We start from the raw sequence: 17,803 nt of genomic DNA, 5'->3' as shown, positions 1-17,803 counted from the left end.
TAATTTTCAATGCAAAAATTTCAATTACTTCTAATGCATAAACATGAGTAAGCCAGACCAAGTTCTTGTGGAGAAAATAATTTATTGAAGGTTACCACCTTAGCATGCATCTGTAGCACAACAGTTCTGGACAGATGATGACATGCAATGGATTTGCATTCGAGGCACAGTTATGATATAATACCAGCTAACAATAAAATATTCACCTAATTCTATAGCATATAGCCCTTCATGTGCAATAAAGAGTGGATTTTTGGCTCACCAGTGACTGTAAAGCTCCATCGAGTGCCACAGTTCCCCCATGGTCAGCTCACTTGTCTGAGAGATGGTGGTCAGACACCAGTCCAGAAAATCACCCAGCCGCTTCTGCTTCACATCTGGACGAGTCACAAACCTGTGCAGACAAATGCAAATAATTTTGCAAATAACAAGAAATCTACACGTTCAGACAGCGCCCTCATCTGCTCAGAGAGTAAAACTAGCAATGATTATAAAGGATTAAGCACCTACTTTTGGAGGAGTGTGCAAACAGGAATGAGAGGAGTGGCATTCAGGAATAATTTTTATAACACTTGAAAATAGGGCTAATAATTGATGTCTAGATCATTTTCAGCATGTTGATGACACACACATTTGATATATTGTCCAGCCCTACCCAGATCATGCCCTCACATCTGGTGAAAAACCAAACAAACATTTACTTAACTTAGTAACTTACTTTGATACCAGCACTGATGCAGCATCTCGAGATTTGTCACTCACTCTGAGAAAAGACTGTAAGAAAATAATAAAGCATGAAGACAAATGTCACGTCAAGATAACGATAAGTTCAGTTAATCTCATAGATCACTGATTCAAATCTACAAAAAATAAATATCAAATTCACAAAAGAAAACTTCAACATCAGTCATGACATTAATACTGATGTACACGTATATGTGTGATCTGTGAATCTGGGTGTTACCTTGGCAACAGCCAGGATACGGTCCATGATGGTCTCTCTGTTGAGTCCAGAGTCAGTGGACAGGTTTCCATCCAGACGGGAGAGGTCAAAGGGAATGAGACATGTCATAGACAACCAGAGGAGGAGTATGTAGCGTGTTTCCCAGGTCTAACAAAAAAAAAAACATATATGATCACATTTGAAATAAATTACATGCAATGTTTCTCCTTTGAGGATTGGGAAGGGTCAATAAAAAAAATACAAATTATAATTTTCTCATTTTATCAGAAAAGACCTGCTTGCATCTACCAACTGATTTCCAATAAGATGTAGTTACTACTCTAAGCCAGTGGTTCTCAACTGGAGGGTCTTGATTTATGGAGAAAACTTGTCCCAATTCCAATCAAACTCTACAGTTTTTTGCCACAAATTCATCTGTTACTTGTGTTAGGGCCGTTCACACAGGATATATTCTTGTGTTCAATTCAGGTGAGAAATGTGGCCCAAAGACCTGAAGTAGTAAATAACCTGGAATATTCCTTCAAGTAAATTTCAGGCTTCTCTCTATATTTTCCCCCAAAGCATAGAGAAAGTACAGGGGCAATTTTATGAGAAATAAACATTTCCTTGAACTTTTGAGATTAAAGAGTTCATAGTCCTGTAAAAAAACATACTGTAACTTTAAGAACTCAAAACTTCCAAGGTCTCCTAAGCAATCAAATTGGCCCAGTTGCTAGGGAGGGTAGAGTAACATGGGGTAACCTCCTCGTGGTCAATATAATGTGGTTCTCGCTCTCGATGGGGCATGTGGTGAGTTGTGCGTGGATGTCGTGGAGAATAGTGTGAAACCTCCACTCAGCGGTAACGTGCTCAACAAGCCACGTGATAAGATGCGCGGATTGACGGTCTCAGACGTGGAGGCAACTGAGATTCGTCCTCCACCACCTGGACTGAGGCGAGTCACTACGCCACCACAAGGACTTAGAGCGCATTGGGAATTCCAAATTGGGGAGAAATAAGAAACAAAACATTTCCCAGTAAAACAAAAAAAGAAAGAATTTACTCAAACTAAGCTTCCGCAACTTTCTGAAATTAGACAAATTCATATATTCATGACCACCCACATTTACACCTCAAAACATGCCTATTTGGTGGCCTGCCCAGTGATGGTAATGTAATAAGGATTAAGTAGGATGTAAACACGTTCCTTACGCTAGAATAAATAACAATAAGAGTATAAAGTGTTAAAATCAGCCAAATTATGTGCTGTTCCTGGCTGTGTGTAGCACCTCCTGCTCTCTAACCTTCCAAAGGAGCCTAACATTAGACATAAGTACATATACAGTATGTATATACTGTATATATAAGAGGAAAGACAGGAAAGTCGGGCAAGACGGGGGGGATTGGATTGGGACATGACTCGAACTCCTGACATGAAGTTGATTTTTAATAATGCCCCAGATCACTTTAGTCTGATCTTAACAGTTTCAACATGTATAGTTTTGTGACATAACTAGAGAATTATTGTCCCAGTGTCACACAGGCTTTGGAAAGAGGCTGTTATTGATGGATGGGTCAGTTAAAAAAAACTGGACCTTAGAGAAAAAATTACATAATGACAATTTATGATCAGACCCCTTTAAGAAGTCTATAAACTAATTAAGCATGCATGCTTATGTCTTGCAATGTAAAGAAGCTCCTTATAAAGCCTATGAGCAGTTATGAAAGCAAGGGACTAACTCACCTCAGTGTCTTTCGGGTCCTGTCTGCATAAAAGGTCCAGAACCGGCTGAACATCTGACACCTCATGGGGAAAGAGCTGCATGAAGATTTTGTAGCCTCTGACCTACAAAAGCACAAAGTTCCAGCTACAAAACCTCAACTCACTCTACTGTATATGCCTGCAGAGACATTATCAGTCAAACTTAGAGAGATGTGCACTGTCTTGCCTTTGAGATGATGTAGAGGAATTTGAAACAGAGATGGACCAGCAGAGGTGGTGACTTCTCACTTCGGATCATCTCCAGGTGCATGCTCAGCATCCACTCTGCACAACAGCAAATACAGCTAAATTAACAACGTGCAATCACTGAGATCATACGTCATGTTTTTCACATCCATGATACTGGTCATCTAGTTTTGGTGGATGGAAATCCTCTTACCTAGATGAGGGTCCAGAAGATGTGGCTGCTCCTGGTAACGGTCCATGAGAACTGCAAAAGTTACCCAAAGCACAACTTGACATTCCCCCCATATTATGTATGTAATATTATGTCAAATCATTCCCCAAACTCTTCCTGTTGCTTCCTCAAACTCCTTTCAGATTTTAAATTGAAAAGAAATTTTAATAACGTTTATTATCAGTTTTATAAGTGCTATACTAGTCCTGGACAACCTTGAGGCAGATAGAGACAGGCAAACAGATAGACATACAGAAAGACATGGCAAACAGACAGTTAGACATACTCTTACCCACAAACTTCTCGATGGTGGCCTCCCTGCTGGCAGTGTCGTGATGGATGTCAGGCAGAATGTTGATAAGAGTTTTCACCTCTGCGATCTCACTGAACTCAGACAGCACACACGCCTGTGGCATCACCTCTGACTCCTCTCCATCACACACAATCTCCATCGCCACAATACTCCTCTCTATATACCACACGAGATCTGTGAATGTAACTGGATGATCAAACCTGCTTGTACGCAGTAAAGACGCGTTAAACGTGTGTTTATATTTTTGTTTTGGGCGTCACAGAGTCAAAGCTTTGACTGACTCGAGTTGATGTCGCTATTAATCAGAATGGAACACTAATTTCTCTTCAAATATTAGCACATGACTTATCAGAAACAACATTTAGAGTGCAAGACATATATTAGGAATAATTCGCTGTATGTTTGTTTCTCAAAACTAACACATTAAGCTTTATATATGACATAAACACAAAAGAATACGTTTTAAGGAGTGTAATGCATCCTGCGTCAGTTATATTATTATGGTGGTGCGCAACGCTTCTAATGGTGCGGTCGACGGCAAGCCACGAAGGTCAAGAGAGACCAAAACGCGTTTATTCTTCGTAGTGTTTTAAAGGTGAAGAGAATGATGCATTTCAAACAGATCTTTTTATTATTATTATTTAGTTATTTATAATTTTTTTGGCGGCTGTTAGAATGTCTTGAATTTTCAGATGTAAAATTATTCGTGTATTTGTTGTTTGTTCAAAAACTATTGTGATGATACATTACAGTTAATATAGTTTACATCAAGCCTTACCGCTATAAAACGTTAAAAAGTGTTAGCCACCACAGTCAGAAAAAAAATATTGATCCCATGATTGATGCAGGGATACTGTGTTATTTTGGCGAAATATTAACAAACTACAATAGTGATGTGTCGATTTGTGATTTATACAATCAAAATAATATTACAATAAAAAAAAAAACTAAATTCCATTTGATTACCACAAATACAAATGTGAAAATGAAAATAATTAGAGCTATCACCCAATGTTAACACAATAATAGTGACAAAATAAATGCAATTTCTGTTTGAAATAAAATTTTATTTTGTAATATATATATATATATATATATATATAAAAATTACAAAATAATACAAAAATGTATTACATTTTTCATTGTGAATGTAATTTTTGGCTCAAGAGAAGATCTTTTCATAGAGCAGTATACAGTGCATCCGGAAAGTATTCACAGCACGTCACTTTTTCCACATTTTGTTATGTTACAGCCTTATTCCAAAATGGATGAAATTCATTATTTTCCTCACAATTCTACAAACAATACCCCATAATGATAACTTGAAAAAAGTTTTCAAATATTTGCAAATTTATATATAAAAAAATAAATAAATAAAAATAAAAATCACATGTACATAACTATTCACAGCCTTTGATCAATACTTTGTTGAAGCACCTTTGGCACCAATTACAGCCTCAAGTCTTTTTGTGTATGATACTACAAGCTTGGCACACCTATTTTTGGGCAGTTTCTCCCATTCTTCTTTGCAGGACCTCTCAAGCTCCATCAGGTTGGATGGGGAGTGTCAGTGCACAGCCATTTGCAGATCTCTCCAGAGCTGTTCAATTGGGTTCAAGTCTGGCTGGGCCAATCAAGGACATTCAGAGTTGTCCCGTAGCCACTCCTTTGTTATCTTGGCTGTGTGCTTAGGGTCGTTGTCCTGTTGGAAGATGAACCTTCGCCCCAGTCTGATTTCCAGAGCGCTCTGGAGCAGGTTTTCATCAAGGATGTCTCTGTACATTGATGCATTCATCTTTCCCTTGATCCTGACTAGTCTCCCAGTTCCTGCCACTGAAAAACATCCCCACAGCATGATGCTGCCACCACCATGCTTCACTGTAGGGATGGTATTGGCCAGGTGATGAGCGGTGCCTGGTTTCCTCCCGACATGACGCTTGCCATTCAGGTCAAAGAGTTCATCAGACCAGAGAATTTTGTTTCTCGTGGTCTGAGAGTCCTTCAGGTGCCTTTTGGCAAACTCCAGGCGGGCTGTCATGTGCCTTTTACTGATGAGTGGCTTCCGTCTGGCCACTCTCCCATACAGGCCTGATTGTTGGAGTGCTGCAGAGATGGTTGTTCTTCTGGAAGGTTCTCCTCTCTCCACAGAGAAATGCTGGAGCTCTGTCAGATTGACCATCAGGTTCTTGGTCACCTCCCTGACTAAAGCCCTTCTCCCCTGATTGCTCAGTTTGGCCGGGCAGCCTGCTCTAGGAAGAGTCCTGGTGCTTCCACACTTCATCCATTTACAGATGAAATAGGCCACTGTGCTCATTGGGACCTTCAATGCTGCAGATTTGTTTCTGTACCCTTTCCCAGATCTGTGCCACAGTACAATCCTGTCTCGGAGGCCTACAGACAATTCCTTGGACTTCATGGCTTGTTTGGAGCTCTGACATGCACTGTTAACTGTGGGACCTTAAATAGACAGGTATGTGCCTTTCCAAATCATGTCCAATCTACTGAATTTACCACAGGTGGACTCCAATCAAGTTGTAGAAACATCTCAAGGTTGATCAGTGGAAACAGGATGCACCTGAGCTCAAGTTTGAGTGTCATGGCAAAGGCTGTGAATACTTATGTACATGTGATTTTTATTTTATTTTATAGAAGTTTAATTGATATTTGACTTTTATAATTAGAAAAGAAAGTTAAATGTGACAGGGAACTGCTGAGGTTAGTCTGATAGAATACATGCTTGAGGTAAATAAATGAGGGCTCCACAGCGTGTCCTAAATCACAGTAGGCTGTGGGAATGGGTGTCCCAAAGTTCCCCAGATGAGCTACTAATTGTGCTATATTTTCGAAGTGTAGATCCGTGAACACTCGACGGAAGAGGACTTTGACCGTTCGCTTCAGAACTACAATTTTCATAATTTAATAACTACAAAAATGGCGGTGAGATCAACGGCGCATCTTCCATTCATCATGTTTTTACAAATTGTTTTACATAAATATAGCTCTATTTGCATTGATCAGAAAAGAGTATGCATAATTAATAATACTCATTTTGTTATCAAGCATTCTTTTATGTCCATATACTGTATTTGTAATGTTTATTGTGGATGATCTTGTGTAAGAGCTTCTTTCTCAAAAATTTGATTTCTAAACAGAACTACAGGTTGTAAATAATTATTTTATTAATGGTGGACAATGTGTTTAATAATTGTATGTACAGGTATAGCCTTAAACGTAGTCCTAATTAAGGTGACAGATAGATAATAGCATTAATTTGATAGTTTTAATAATTTTATTGTATTTATCTTTAATGTTTGTTCTAAATGTTGCAGGTGTGGTCAAAGACAAATTTCAAGTATGGTTGACAATAAAGTTTTATTGTATTATAAAATAATATTTAAGAAAATGTGTCTGCACACCACGTCGATTAAAAACGGGAATATCACAAACAGAAAATGAACATGATTGTCTGTTCTCATTTTATTTTGTCATTTAATGTTTTAGTGAAACATAGTGGAGGTCAGATTATCTTTCAAGACCAGTGTTGCCAAATAGTTTCAATAGAAAGAAGTTAATGCCCTCTCGAAAAGTCGCTAAATGTCACTAGATGACGTCATAGGATAATTAAAATATTCGTGACGTTACCACGTCTCATTTGCATTTTGCATAGTATCCGACCTTTACATGTGTTTGCTTCCCTGTGCTTACCGTACATACTGTAATACCCTATTAATTCCCTATATACAAATGTAGCAAAATGTAAAGTTTGTTACGTGTTTGAATAAAGTACAATGTACAGAGTTGTCTAAGTAAATGAATGGTCACTGGCAACGATGTTCGCACATGCGCAGTTCATTTGCGTCTATGTCTGCTGCCATGTGGTCAGTTGATGGTGCTGCTCCGCCTTCTGGCCTCTCTCAATTTAAAATTTTATATTTAAAAGTACTTTATTGGCATGATTGTGTTTACATACAATATTGCCAAAGCATTAATACACAAAACAGATAATGACAAGACAAATAATAATAATAAAATAGTAACAAATAACAATAAAGATAGAATTAAAATAAGGTGCCAGGTAATGAATCAAATCAAATAAAAACTATAATAACAATATACACTATACAATATAAAATAAAATACGCATTTAACAAGACATTATGAACATAAGAAAATAAAAGTACTGTGACTGAAGTACATTAAGGCCGTAATTGGTTTCTGAGGGTGTGCATCCCAAAAATGAATTTAGTTGCAACTGATGCATGATTGTCCTCCCCCAGTAACACCAGCATCTGATCTGTTTCTGCTGAACTGGAAAACTGTGGCATTAGGTTTGAGAATTTGTGGAGGTATCTCTCTCTCACCTCTGTACATTTCTCACAGTGAAGGAGAAAGTGTGTCTCTGTCTCGACCACACCCGTGTCACAGTGAGCACAGACTCATTCTTCCTTTTGAAGCCATGTTTGTCTGTGTAAGCCTTTTTCTATGTTCAGACTGTGATCACTGAGTCTGTATTAGGTGAGGATCCATCTCTGTTTTGGATCTCTTACAGTGTGCAGATATTCTGCCAGATTATATGTTCTGTTTAGGTCCAGATAACATTCCAATTTGCTTTGGTTTTTACTTTCATTTTCCCAATGATCCAAATATAAATTTTTGCTATCTTTTATGATTTGGTTTATTCTGATCTGGTTTTGTTCAGCAGTGCTGGTCTGAAGCTGGTGTTTGTTAGTTGTTAGTGGGTTTGTGAGTTTCAGAGCCAGCTGACAAAGGGGACTGGTTTTAGGCTTCAGCTCTTGGGTTTTAAGGGCTTCGTGTTGCAGTGTGTTTGGGGAACTTGAATTTAGGTGTGTCCAAAATTTGAGGGATGGTTTTTCAATATGTATAATAAGGGGGTATCTGCCTAGTTCGCCCCGGCATGCATTAGTAGGTGTTCTTCTCTGAATTCTTAGAATGTTTCTACAGAATTCTGCATGCAGGGATTCTCTCTCTGCCTGTCTCACTGAACAGAGTAGACACAGAGAGAGGTGTGCCTCGGAGTCCGGGCAGGAAAGCAAGACCACGCGCTCGCGGGAGTGTTTTGGAAACTTTCTACGGAAATAGCTAAGATTTCTCCATAAAGTCCCTATATGTTGTTAGTCACTTTTTTTTAATAAAAGTCGCTTAAAGGTGCGTACACACTGCCAGCGACTTTATCGCTGCAGGTCGCCAGTGGCTGGCGGTGAAGTCGCTAGTGGGTGTTCCCACTACTGGTTGCCTTGTAACGTTTATAAATGACATTCACGGATGCCACTCCATTGCTGTTGACAGCGAATCTCTTTTCTTGCCACTAAAAACAAACATTTTGGTGGGAAAAGACTAAATATAAATGGAATCAGTACATAAAATGCTTTATATCAAAGATGAATGAGAAACAAGGCGTGCTGTTTGCCATAGCGGCTGTTTATCTGCGGCGAAAATGCAAATGCCGGTCTGTCTGGGTCCATAAAATCCCCGTGATCTCAGATACACCTTTCCACGCAGTATTTTTCTTAAAAATGTCCTTGTACGTGGGAAGAGACATATCATAAAGCACTGGGAAATTTCTAACAGCAAGAATTAGCCTTTCATCCACCTTTCCGTTACTGCAGGAGCTGAGAGAGAGAAAGGATCACGTGAGCTCTCCCGTCTTCTCTCCTATTGGCTGCCGCTTCCGTTAGTCGCTCCAAAGTTGAACTTTTCTCAACTTTGTCGCGTCGCTGGACACGCCCACATCTAGCGGCAACGGTCGCGACAGCTCGTGTCGCCGGAAGTCGCTGTGCTCGCATTGAAAATGAATGGTATTGAGTCGCTGTCGCGCGCGATGTCGCTGGCAGTGTGTACGCACCTTAAGAGGTCTGAAATGTCGCTAAATCTAGCGACAAAGTTGCTAAGCCGTCAACACTGTTCAAGATACTGTTGTAATGATGTAAAGAGTAAAAATAAATAAAGTGATCCGGCACAATCTAATTTGTGTCTTTCTGGCTTTGTATAGCATCCAAATGTAGCCTACACATAATCTAAGGTTTTTACTGTAGTAGATGATGAAGAATCATCACACCTTAAAGTTTAAATATAACTGTTATATGTGTTACATTGCAACGGCAACACATTGTAAACATCAAACATTGAAAAGAGATTACGATAGGAAAAGAGACAAGTTTGATTTGCATTAATTACACATTACGTCACACAACGACGCACTGTTTCTTTTACAATAATGTAGGAAACATTGTGGGTATCGTAAATGAAATACAATATGTAAATAATTCAAACGTCCACATGAGTCTGTGATTTCTATGAACACTTTGTATTGTTAAACAACCTGCATGTAACATATAGGAAAACGCTCAACGTAACTCTACACAGTTGTTTTTACTTCACTTAGGGGAACGCCACCTGTAGGGACGTAGCAGAATGCCCTTAAAGGTATAAAGCCACATTTACATGTGCACATTGTATGACATCTCCCCTGTTAAGTTTTGTTTCTTTCTCTGAGAATACACAAGATACCGAAGATATCCTGACTGTTCCTATAACTGAACATTTGAACGGTACTGCATTTAATTAAACAATAAGGCACTGCTAACCGTAGGCTCTTCAGTGTCCATAAACTTTCCAGCCCACAAAATCAATAAACAGTTCCCTTTAGTCCTCTTTTCCCCCACCCCACAGTCCATGGCTCAAAATATATATATATATATATATATATATATATATATTAATTTTTTACAAAATAGCCACACCTTCACAGATTCACAGATGGTGCAAGGCGTTGACCGAAAGCACATGAGAGCTAGCAGAGGGTCTTTCTGCTTCAAGATTCTTTTAGCGGTCTGAACCCCTCTCTCTGCATGTCCGTTCCCTTGAGGGTTGTGCGGACTTGAAGTGATGTGTATAAAGTCAAAATCTCTCGCAAAGTTTTTAAATTCCTGGCATGAAAATTGAGGCCCATTGTCAGACACGACCTCATCTGGACAGCCAAATCTTGCAAACACTGTCTTCAACTTCAAGATTACCTGCGAGGTAATGGTTGTCGGCAGGTGGAGTATTTCCAAGAATCGGGAAAAATAGTCTGACACGACAAGGTAAGTGTGTTTGTTATGATCGCACAGGTCCATAGCAAGTCTCTTCCAAGGCCAGTCAGGAAGGGGGGTAGAGATGAGAGGTTCTTTCCGTTGGCTGGGTTTTATCTCATGGCATACTTGACAGGACTGGACTTTTTGTTGGATTGCTGATGAGATGCCGGGCCACCATACGGATGCATGGGCTTGCTCTCTACACTTTGTCAAACCCTGGTGTCCGTCGTGTATTCGGTTCAGGATGTCTGTTCTCAGCACATCTGGAATTACCATACGGCTGCCTCTGATGACGATTCCATTGCATTCAGATAATTCAGCTTTCATGGGAAAATACTCTCTGATTGCTGCTGGGACCTGGCCTATGTACTCTGGCCACCCTGACTTTATGTACTGCAACACCAATTGTAGGTTACAGTCAGCTGCTGTAGCTGTCTTTATGGCTTCAAGCCTGCGTGGGGTTGCAGGCAGGGCGTCTACAATGGCTGCTATATAGCATGCTACGTCTGAGTGAGTGTCAGTCTCCGTTTCCAGGCACTGTAGTGGACTCCGTGAGAGTGTGTCGGCCACTGTTAAGGTCTTCCCTGGTGCATATTCTGCCCTCGGTTTAAATCTCATAAGTCTCATGAGTAGTCTTTGGCACCGTATTGGCACGTTGTCCAGGTCTTTCTGATTCATTAGTGGCACCAGAGGTTTGTGGTCGGTGACCAATTTGAAGCTCTCAAGGCCACACAGGTATTTTCCAAATTTCTCACAGGCCCAGACGCTCGCCAAACACTCCTTCTCAATCTGTGCATATCTGGTTTCGGCATCAGACAGGCGACGTGAGCAGTATGCCACAGGTTTCCATTCCCCTTCATGTAGCTGCAGCAGTACTCGCCTATGCCATAACTGCTGGCGTCAGCTGAGACAGCAGTAGGTCAGTTCACATCATAAAACTTCAGGACTGGAGAAGTGGACAGGATGTCTTTAATCCGCTGGAATGCCTCCTGCTGATAGTGGTCCCACGTCCATACTGACTTGGATTTTAACAGGTCATAAAGTGGCTGACACACTGTAGACAAATTTGGAATGTATTTCCCTAAGTAATTGAACATGCCCAAAATACGCTTTAGGTCTTGCACGTTCTGTGGTGGAGGGAGCTCATGAATTGCCTTGACTTTGTCAGGATCAGGTCTCACACCTGATTTGTCAATGACATGACCCAAGAAGTGAAGCTGGTCCTGCCTAAACTTACATTTTTCTTTGTTTAGCTTCAGGCCGGCTGACTCGATCCTTTCCAGCAACTTGCTGAGACGTTGATCGTGCTGCTCTGGAGTATCTCCATACATGAGGACATCGTCCATGAAGATAGCCACGCCTACCAGGCCATTGAGGGTCTCGGTCATTTTACGTTGGAAGATTTCCGGAGCACTCGTGATTCCAAATGGGAGTCTTTTAAACGCATATCTCCCAAAGGGTGTTATGAAGGTGGTTAACCTGGTGCTTTCTGGGTGTAGAGGTATCTGCCAAAACCCGGAGGCAGCATCCAATGAGGTGAACATGGTTGCGCCACTGAGTTTAGCGGTAATTTCCTCAGCAGTAGGAAGGACGTACCTCTCTCTCCTTACAGCCTTGTTTAACCTCTTCAAATCGACACAGATGCGCACCTTCCCATTTTTTCTTGGAACTGGCACCATTGGCGCACACCAGTCAGTGGGCTCAGTCACAGGCTCAATCACCTCATTTTCCTCCATGCGTTTTAATTCCTCTTTTACTTTTTGCAGTAGGGGCAATGGGACGCGACGAGCAGTGTGCACTGTGTATGGCTCAGCATTATCTCTTAACCGGATTTTAACAGGTTCGGTTTTGAGTGTTCCGTGCTCACCGAATGCTGTGTGGACTTCCTCGACACGCTTTCACAAGCCCCATCGTCATTGCTGTGACGCTCTAAACAGTCCAACTGACCACCTGGGCTGTACAGTGTGATAATGTTCACATCTGCACCCGTGTCAATCTTGAATTTGACCGGTGTTGTTCCAATTGTAAACTGTATTGTCCATTGTTCATCACTTCTGTTTTCATTTGTGACTGCACCCAGGAAGTATGGTGTCTGTGAAACAGTCTCTGTCACTTCTCTGACTGATTTACTGTAACATTTCTTTTCCCAGTGACCCACCTTCTTACACCTATTGCATGTCGAGTTCCTGGCTGGGCACCTTTCTGGATCACTGTGTTTCAATTTTCCGCATTTTCCACATTTCGAGTCTCCTTGATCACTTTCTCTCTTTTTAGGTTTCCACTTGGGTTTTCCTCTGCCTAATCCTCTCCCGCGGATTTCCTGTACCGCTGCATGTGACTCCCCCTGTAGGTGAACTTGGAGTGCAACCTCCTCGGACCTGTAATGGTTTGGGCAAGTGTAAGATCAGCCATTAGCTGCATTTTACGAGACAGTTCCTTGTCTAAAATGCCCACAACAATGCGATCGCGGATGTGTTCGTCTCTATTTACACCGAAGTCACAATGTTCTGATAACTCATACAGGGCTCTGATAAACATTTCAGCTTTCTCACCGGGCCGCTGCGATCTCTGGTGAAAACAAGCGCGCTCGTGAATCACGTTGCGTTTAGGATAGAAGTATGCGTCGTATTTTCCCAACACAACATCAATCTTCGTCTCATCCCCCTCCGTTTCAAAGGTGAAAGACTTGAAAATGTTTTCAGCCTCAGCCCCCATGGCATAAATCAGCGAACTGACCTGAACTTCGCCGTCCTCTTTACTTAGTTTAGTGGCCAGCCGAAATCGCAGGAATCGTTTCTTCCAGTCAGCCCATTCATTTGGACGATCAAAAGCTAAACTTTCCGGAGGATTAAACTTGGCCATCTTTCAGAAAAGCAATGTGTCCGTCAAACACTTCTGACACCATGTAAATAATTCAAATGTCCACACGAGCCTGTGATTTCTATGAACACTTTGTATTGTTAAACAACCTGCATGTAACATATAGGAAAATGCTCAACGTAACTCTACACAGTTGTTTTTACTTCACTTAGGGGAACGCCCCCTGTAGGGACGTAGCAGAATGCCCTTAAAGGTATAAAGCCACATTTACATGTGCACATTGTATGACACATACATTTTACAATAACATTTTTTAATGAGGGACGTGCATGTCATGATAGCTGTAACAGGATGATTGACAGGTCAGTGTACGGTGACAGGATGCACGTAATGGACCACTGTAGGGTAGAAACTCTTTGGTTTCAAGAAGTGATAGCCACTTTTGGGTAGACACTTTTCAATCACATAAACAGTGCACTCTTTAAGGGCATAGTCCTATACATAAGAAGTGGAATTGGGATGCAGCAAATGCACTAATGAGATGGTAGCCTTCATAGGTGTGTTTGTGTGTGTGTGTGTGTGTGTGTTTGTGTGTGTGTGTGCACATGACAGCAGTTCTGTTCCTCCAGCTTGTGGCCCCTATTTGTTGGTGCTAAAATGCATGAACGATAATAACAACTGGTTGCACCATTCAGAGTCATCTCTATGTACTGGCAATCCAGAATCAAGAATCCAGAATCGGTCTGTCTTCGCCGGCCAAAGGTGGTCAGCGCAGACCACAACGATCTGCCCAGGTCTGTCGGTCCTGGGCAGATCATACAGTTTTGCGCCTAAAAGGCAGGGGCTCAAACATCATAGTCAATATTTTTTTAATACTGCCGTTATTTTAGAGAGATTTCAACTAGGACATGTGCGAGGACACTCCCCATATGCCTTAGCAAACGCAATGTCAAGTATACAGAGTTGTAAGGGAACTGATGTTGCCCACTTCACTTGACAGCAAGGGAAGGATCACAGAAGATACATTGAGAACAGATAGGCTACTAACAGCTGAAAGGATGAACATTATTCAGGTACAAGATCATCACAACTTTAATACTCTCACAAGCTCAATCAGTTAACCTCTGAAATCCTCTTTCCTAGCAGTGCAGAATAATAATAACAAAATTATTTGTCACAAATGACAGAATACTTCAATTAAAGGAATACTACTGCAACAGCACGACACGGTACGAAAATAATGGCACTTTACAGCTCTCAAAAATTAAACTCAACAAAACTTGTATCATGCAATAAAACCCTCTTAAAGAGACAGAAACCATTTTGCCTTTGTCCTCAACATTTACATTCCAAGTGAAAAAGAAATATAAATGTGCTATTTTTAGTCCTTTAACTCTTGCTGTTGTAAAATGGCATGTGAAATATAAAAACAAACACTCAACCTTAATTGTTTCACTGGATCTGTTGCTATTTTAATTATCTGAAATACAAAGCACTTACAATTTAAAGTGTGAGCCTGTACATCTTGAAATATTTATAAACAGTTACAGTTCTGCTGTAATAATGATTATTATTTGCCTAGATTGTCTTTAAAATAAACTTAGTTTACCACAAAATGTCTAATTTCTTGCACTGAATAGACCAACAGAGCTGAGATATTAGTCTAAAATTCTTAGCTCATGTTCTGCAGAAGAAAGTCATACACATCTAGGATGGCGTGAGGGTGAGGAAATGATGGGTCAACTATCCCTTTATCATTCACTTACCTTTACAACACATACAGTGGGTACTGAAAGTATTCAGACCCCCTTAAATTTTTCACTCTTTGTTATATTGCAGCCATTTGCTAAAATCATTTAAGTTCATTTTTTTTCCTCATTATTGTACACACAGCACCCCATATTGACAGAAAAACACAGAATTGTTGACATTTTTGCACATTTATTAAAAAAGAAAAACTGAAATATCACATGGTCCTAAGTATTCAGACCCTTTGTTCAGTATTTAGTAGAAGCACCCTTTTGATCTAATACAGCCATGAGTCTTTTTGGGAAAGATGCAACAAGTTTTTCACATCTGGATTTGGGTATCCTCTGCCATTCCTCCTTGCAGATCCTCTCCAGTTCTGTCAGGTTGGATGGTAAACGTTGGTGGACAGCCATTTTCAGGACTCTCCAGAGATGCTCAATTGGGTTTAAGTCAGGCCTCTGGCTGGGCCATTCAAGAACAGTCACGGAGTTGTTGTGAAGCCACTCCTTTGTTATTTTAGCGGTGTGCTTAGGGTCATTGTCTTGTTGGAAGGTGAACCTTCGGCCCAGTCTGAGGTCCAGAGCACTCTGGAGAAGGTTTTCGTCCAGGATATCCCTGTACTTGGCCTCATTCATCTTTCCCTCGATTGCAACCAGTCGTCCTGTCCCTGCAGCTGAAAAACACCCCCACAGCATGATGCTGCCACCACCATGCTTCACTGTTGAGACTGTATTGGACAGGTGATGAGCAGTGCCTGGTTTTCTCCACACATACCGCTTAGAATTAAGGCCAAAAAGTTCTATCTTGGTCTCATCAGACCAGAGAATCTTATTTATCACCATCTTGGAGTCCTTCAGGTGTTCTTTCATGTGTCTTGCACTGAGGAGAGGCTTCCGTCGGGCCACTCTGCCATAAAGCCCCGACTGGTGGATGGCTGCAGTGATGGTTGACTTACTACAATGTAGCGAATCAGCTCTATGAAATATTAATAATCAATCATAACTTGTTATAATCGATTATGAATATTTGGATCAGTTAATCGGGTTAACTTGATGTAGCTACATTAACATTACAACCAAATACTCGGTTCATCCCGTGAACACTCAATATTGGTTTATTAATTAATTAATTAATAGAAAGGTACATTTCGGGCATGGGAAATGTCTTTCTTACTAAGTATTAAGAGCAAGTAGTCAAACTCTATGATTAGTGACTTTAGATATGAGCTTGAGACACAGACAACTTTACATGTGACATGAACAAGACTTTATTAACTAGACTAAACATTTAAACTACTCTAACATACATATACATACATGCATACAGTTTACCAAGGGAAAGAGGGCTGAAGCAGAATACAGGAAGGCAAGAAGTTATAGCATTGTTTGAAGTTCAGCAGATCAACAGCCTGAGCAAACCATCATATTAGTTCTGACACGCCCTTTTTAGAAAGGGGTAAGGATACTTAATGTATCAAATAATTTGATACTTGCATGTCCCATTTGAATTAAACTGTTTTGATGCAATTTGCTGAGGCTCCAGTTGATCTTTGATGATGTTGTCTTGATGAGAGAGAACAAGTGGGAGTCAGAGGATCTTTGGTGAATAGAAAGACAAGGCCGTAGCCTGTTGCATGCTTGGGAGTCCTTGGGGGCCTTCTAGTTCAGCATCATTCAGCAAGAGGACAAGAAGCAAGAGAGCAAGAAGCAAGAGAGAGGAAGCAAGAGGGCCAGGAAGCAAGAGGGCCAGGAAGCAAGAGGGCCAGGAAGCAAGAGGGCCAGGAAACAAGAGGGAGAACCAAGAGAGAGAGGAGCAATTTATAACCTTAGAAAACATGTCCCACCTCTCATTGGCTCGACCAATAAGAAGGGTGGAAGTTCCAGGCGGGAATTTGGTTTATTGCCCTTTGTTCTCAGGTTGCTCATTGCATGTGCACCCTGGAGGGGTGGTAGCTGATGAAGAAACTAGAAAATATTCTTGTAATACTAATATGTTGTTGTTATCGACATATCATGTACACAGTCATTTCAATCTTCAAAATACCAAGTTATAGAGACCAAACATGACACACATATGATTTCGGTTAACCATAGTATGCAAAGTCTGAAACATTAACCCATTAGAGTTTGCAAGAAAACATAGACCACACAACATTTAAGGGAAATCGTGAGATTGCACATTAGATACATGTCAATACATTTATCCCATGGATAGAATATATAGGATTAAAAGGGTTCATTTCTCCTTCCCAGTAAGAGAGCATGAGGCTCAGCACTCTCTGAACATTCCTTTGGAGGTCGTAAAAGTCTACTTTATTTGGGCATGAGAGAGTTCCTTTGTCCTGTCAAGGCTCATTTGCATCCTTTATGACTCGGGGTCAGGACTTTGGTTTGAATAACTCAAAAGATGGTAATACCTAGCAGAACACCATTCTAAGGTAATCTTATATTTATATTCAGCTAGGACAAGTCGTAAGGTTTAATTTGATACCAAGGAACGTGTATTTAGTACACTTAGAAAGGGGATATACACTCATATATGCATATATGAGAAGCATATATGAGGCTATTAAATATACGGCCTCCAAGTTTTACTACACAACTAAACAGTCTTACTAGTTTGATCTAACATCAGACAAATACACAGTGATTAAAACATATTTCATTAGACATACATTTCTAAGTTTAAAACTGAAAAACACACA

At 40.5% G+C, this 17,803-nt stretch overlaps 1 protein-coding gene across 1 annotated transcript in view; it reads right to left on the bottom strand.

Moving 5' to 3' along the window:
* The window catches only part of LOC127653005 (tubulin-specific chaperone D-like), a 54,461-nt gene extending 50,497 nt beyond the window's left edge, over window positions 1–3,964 (bottom strand). The window contains 8 exon segments of the mRNA XM_052139478.1: window positions 263–300; window positions 303–394; window positions 719–774; window positions 965–1,111; window positions 2,688–2,789; window positions 2,893–2,990; window positions 3,106–3,156; window positions 3,416–3,964. Coding sequence (XP_051995438.1) covers window positions 263–300; window positions 303–394; window positions 719–774; window positions 965–1,111; window positions 2,688–2,789; window positions 2,893–2,990; window positions 3,106–3,156; window positions 3,416–3,575 — 744 coding nt within the window. The 5' untranslated portion in view covers window positions 3,576–3,964.
* Between the last annotated feature and the right edge of the window lie 13,839 nt (window positions 3,965–17,803).

This window comes from Xyrauchen texanus, chromosome 12 (genome assembly GCF_025860055.1).
Source record: "Xyrauchen texanus isolate HMW12.3.18 chromosome 12, RBS_HiC_50CHRs, whole genome shotgun sequence".
NCBI classification, from domain to species: Eukaryota; Metazoa; Chordata; class Actinopteri; order Cypriniformes; family Catostomidae; genus Xyrauchen; species Xyrauchen texanus.
The sequence above is the reverse complement of the archived record's forward strand: the minus strand, read 5'-3'. Positions and strand labels throughout refer to the sequence as shown.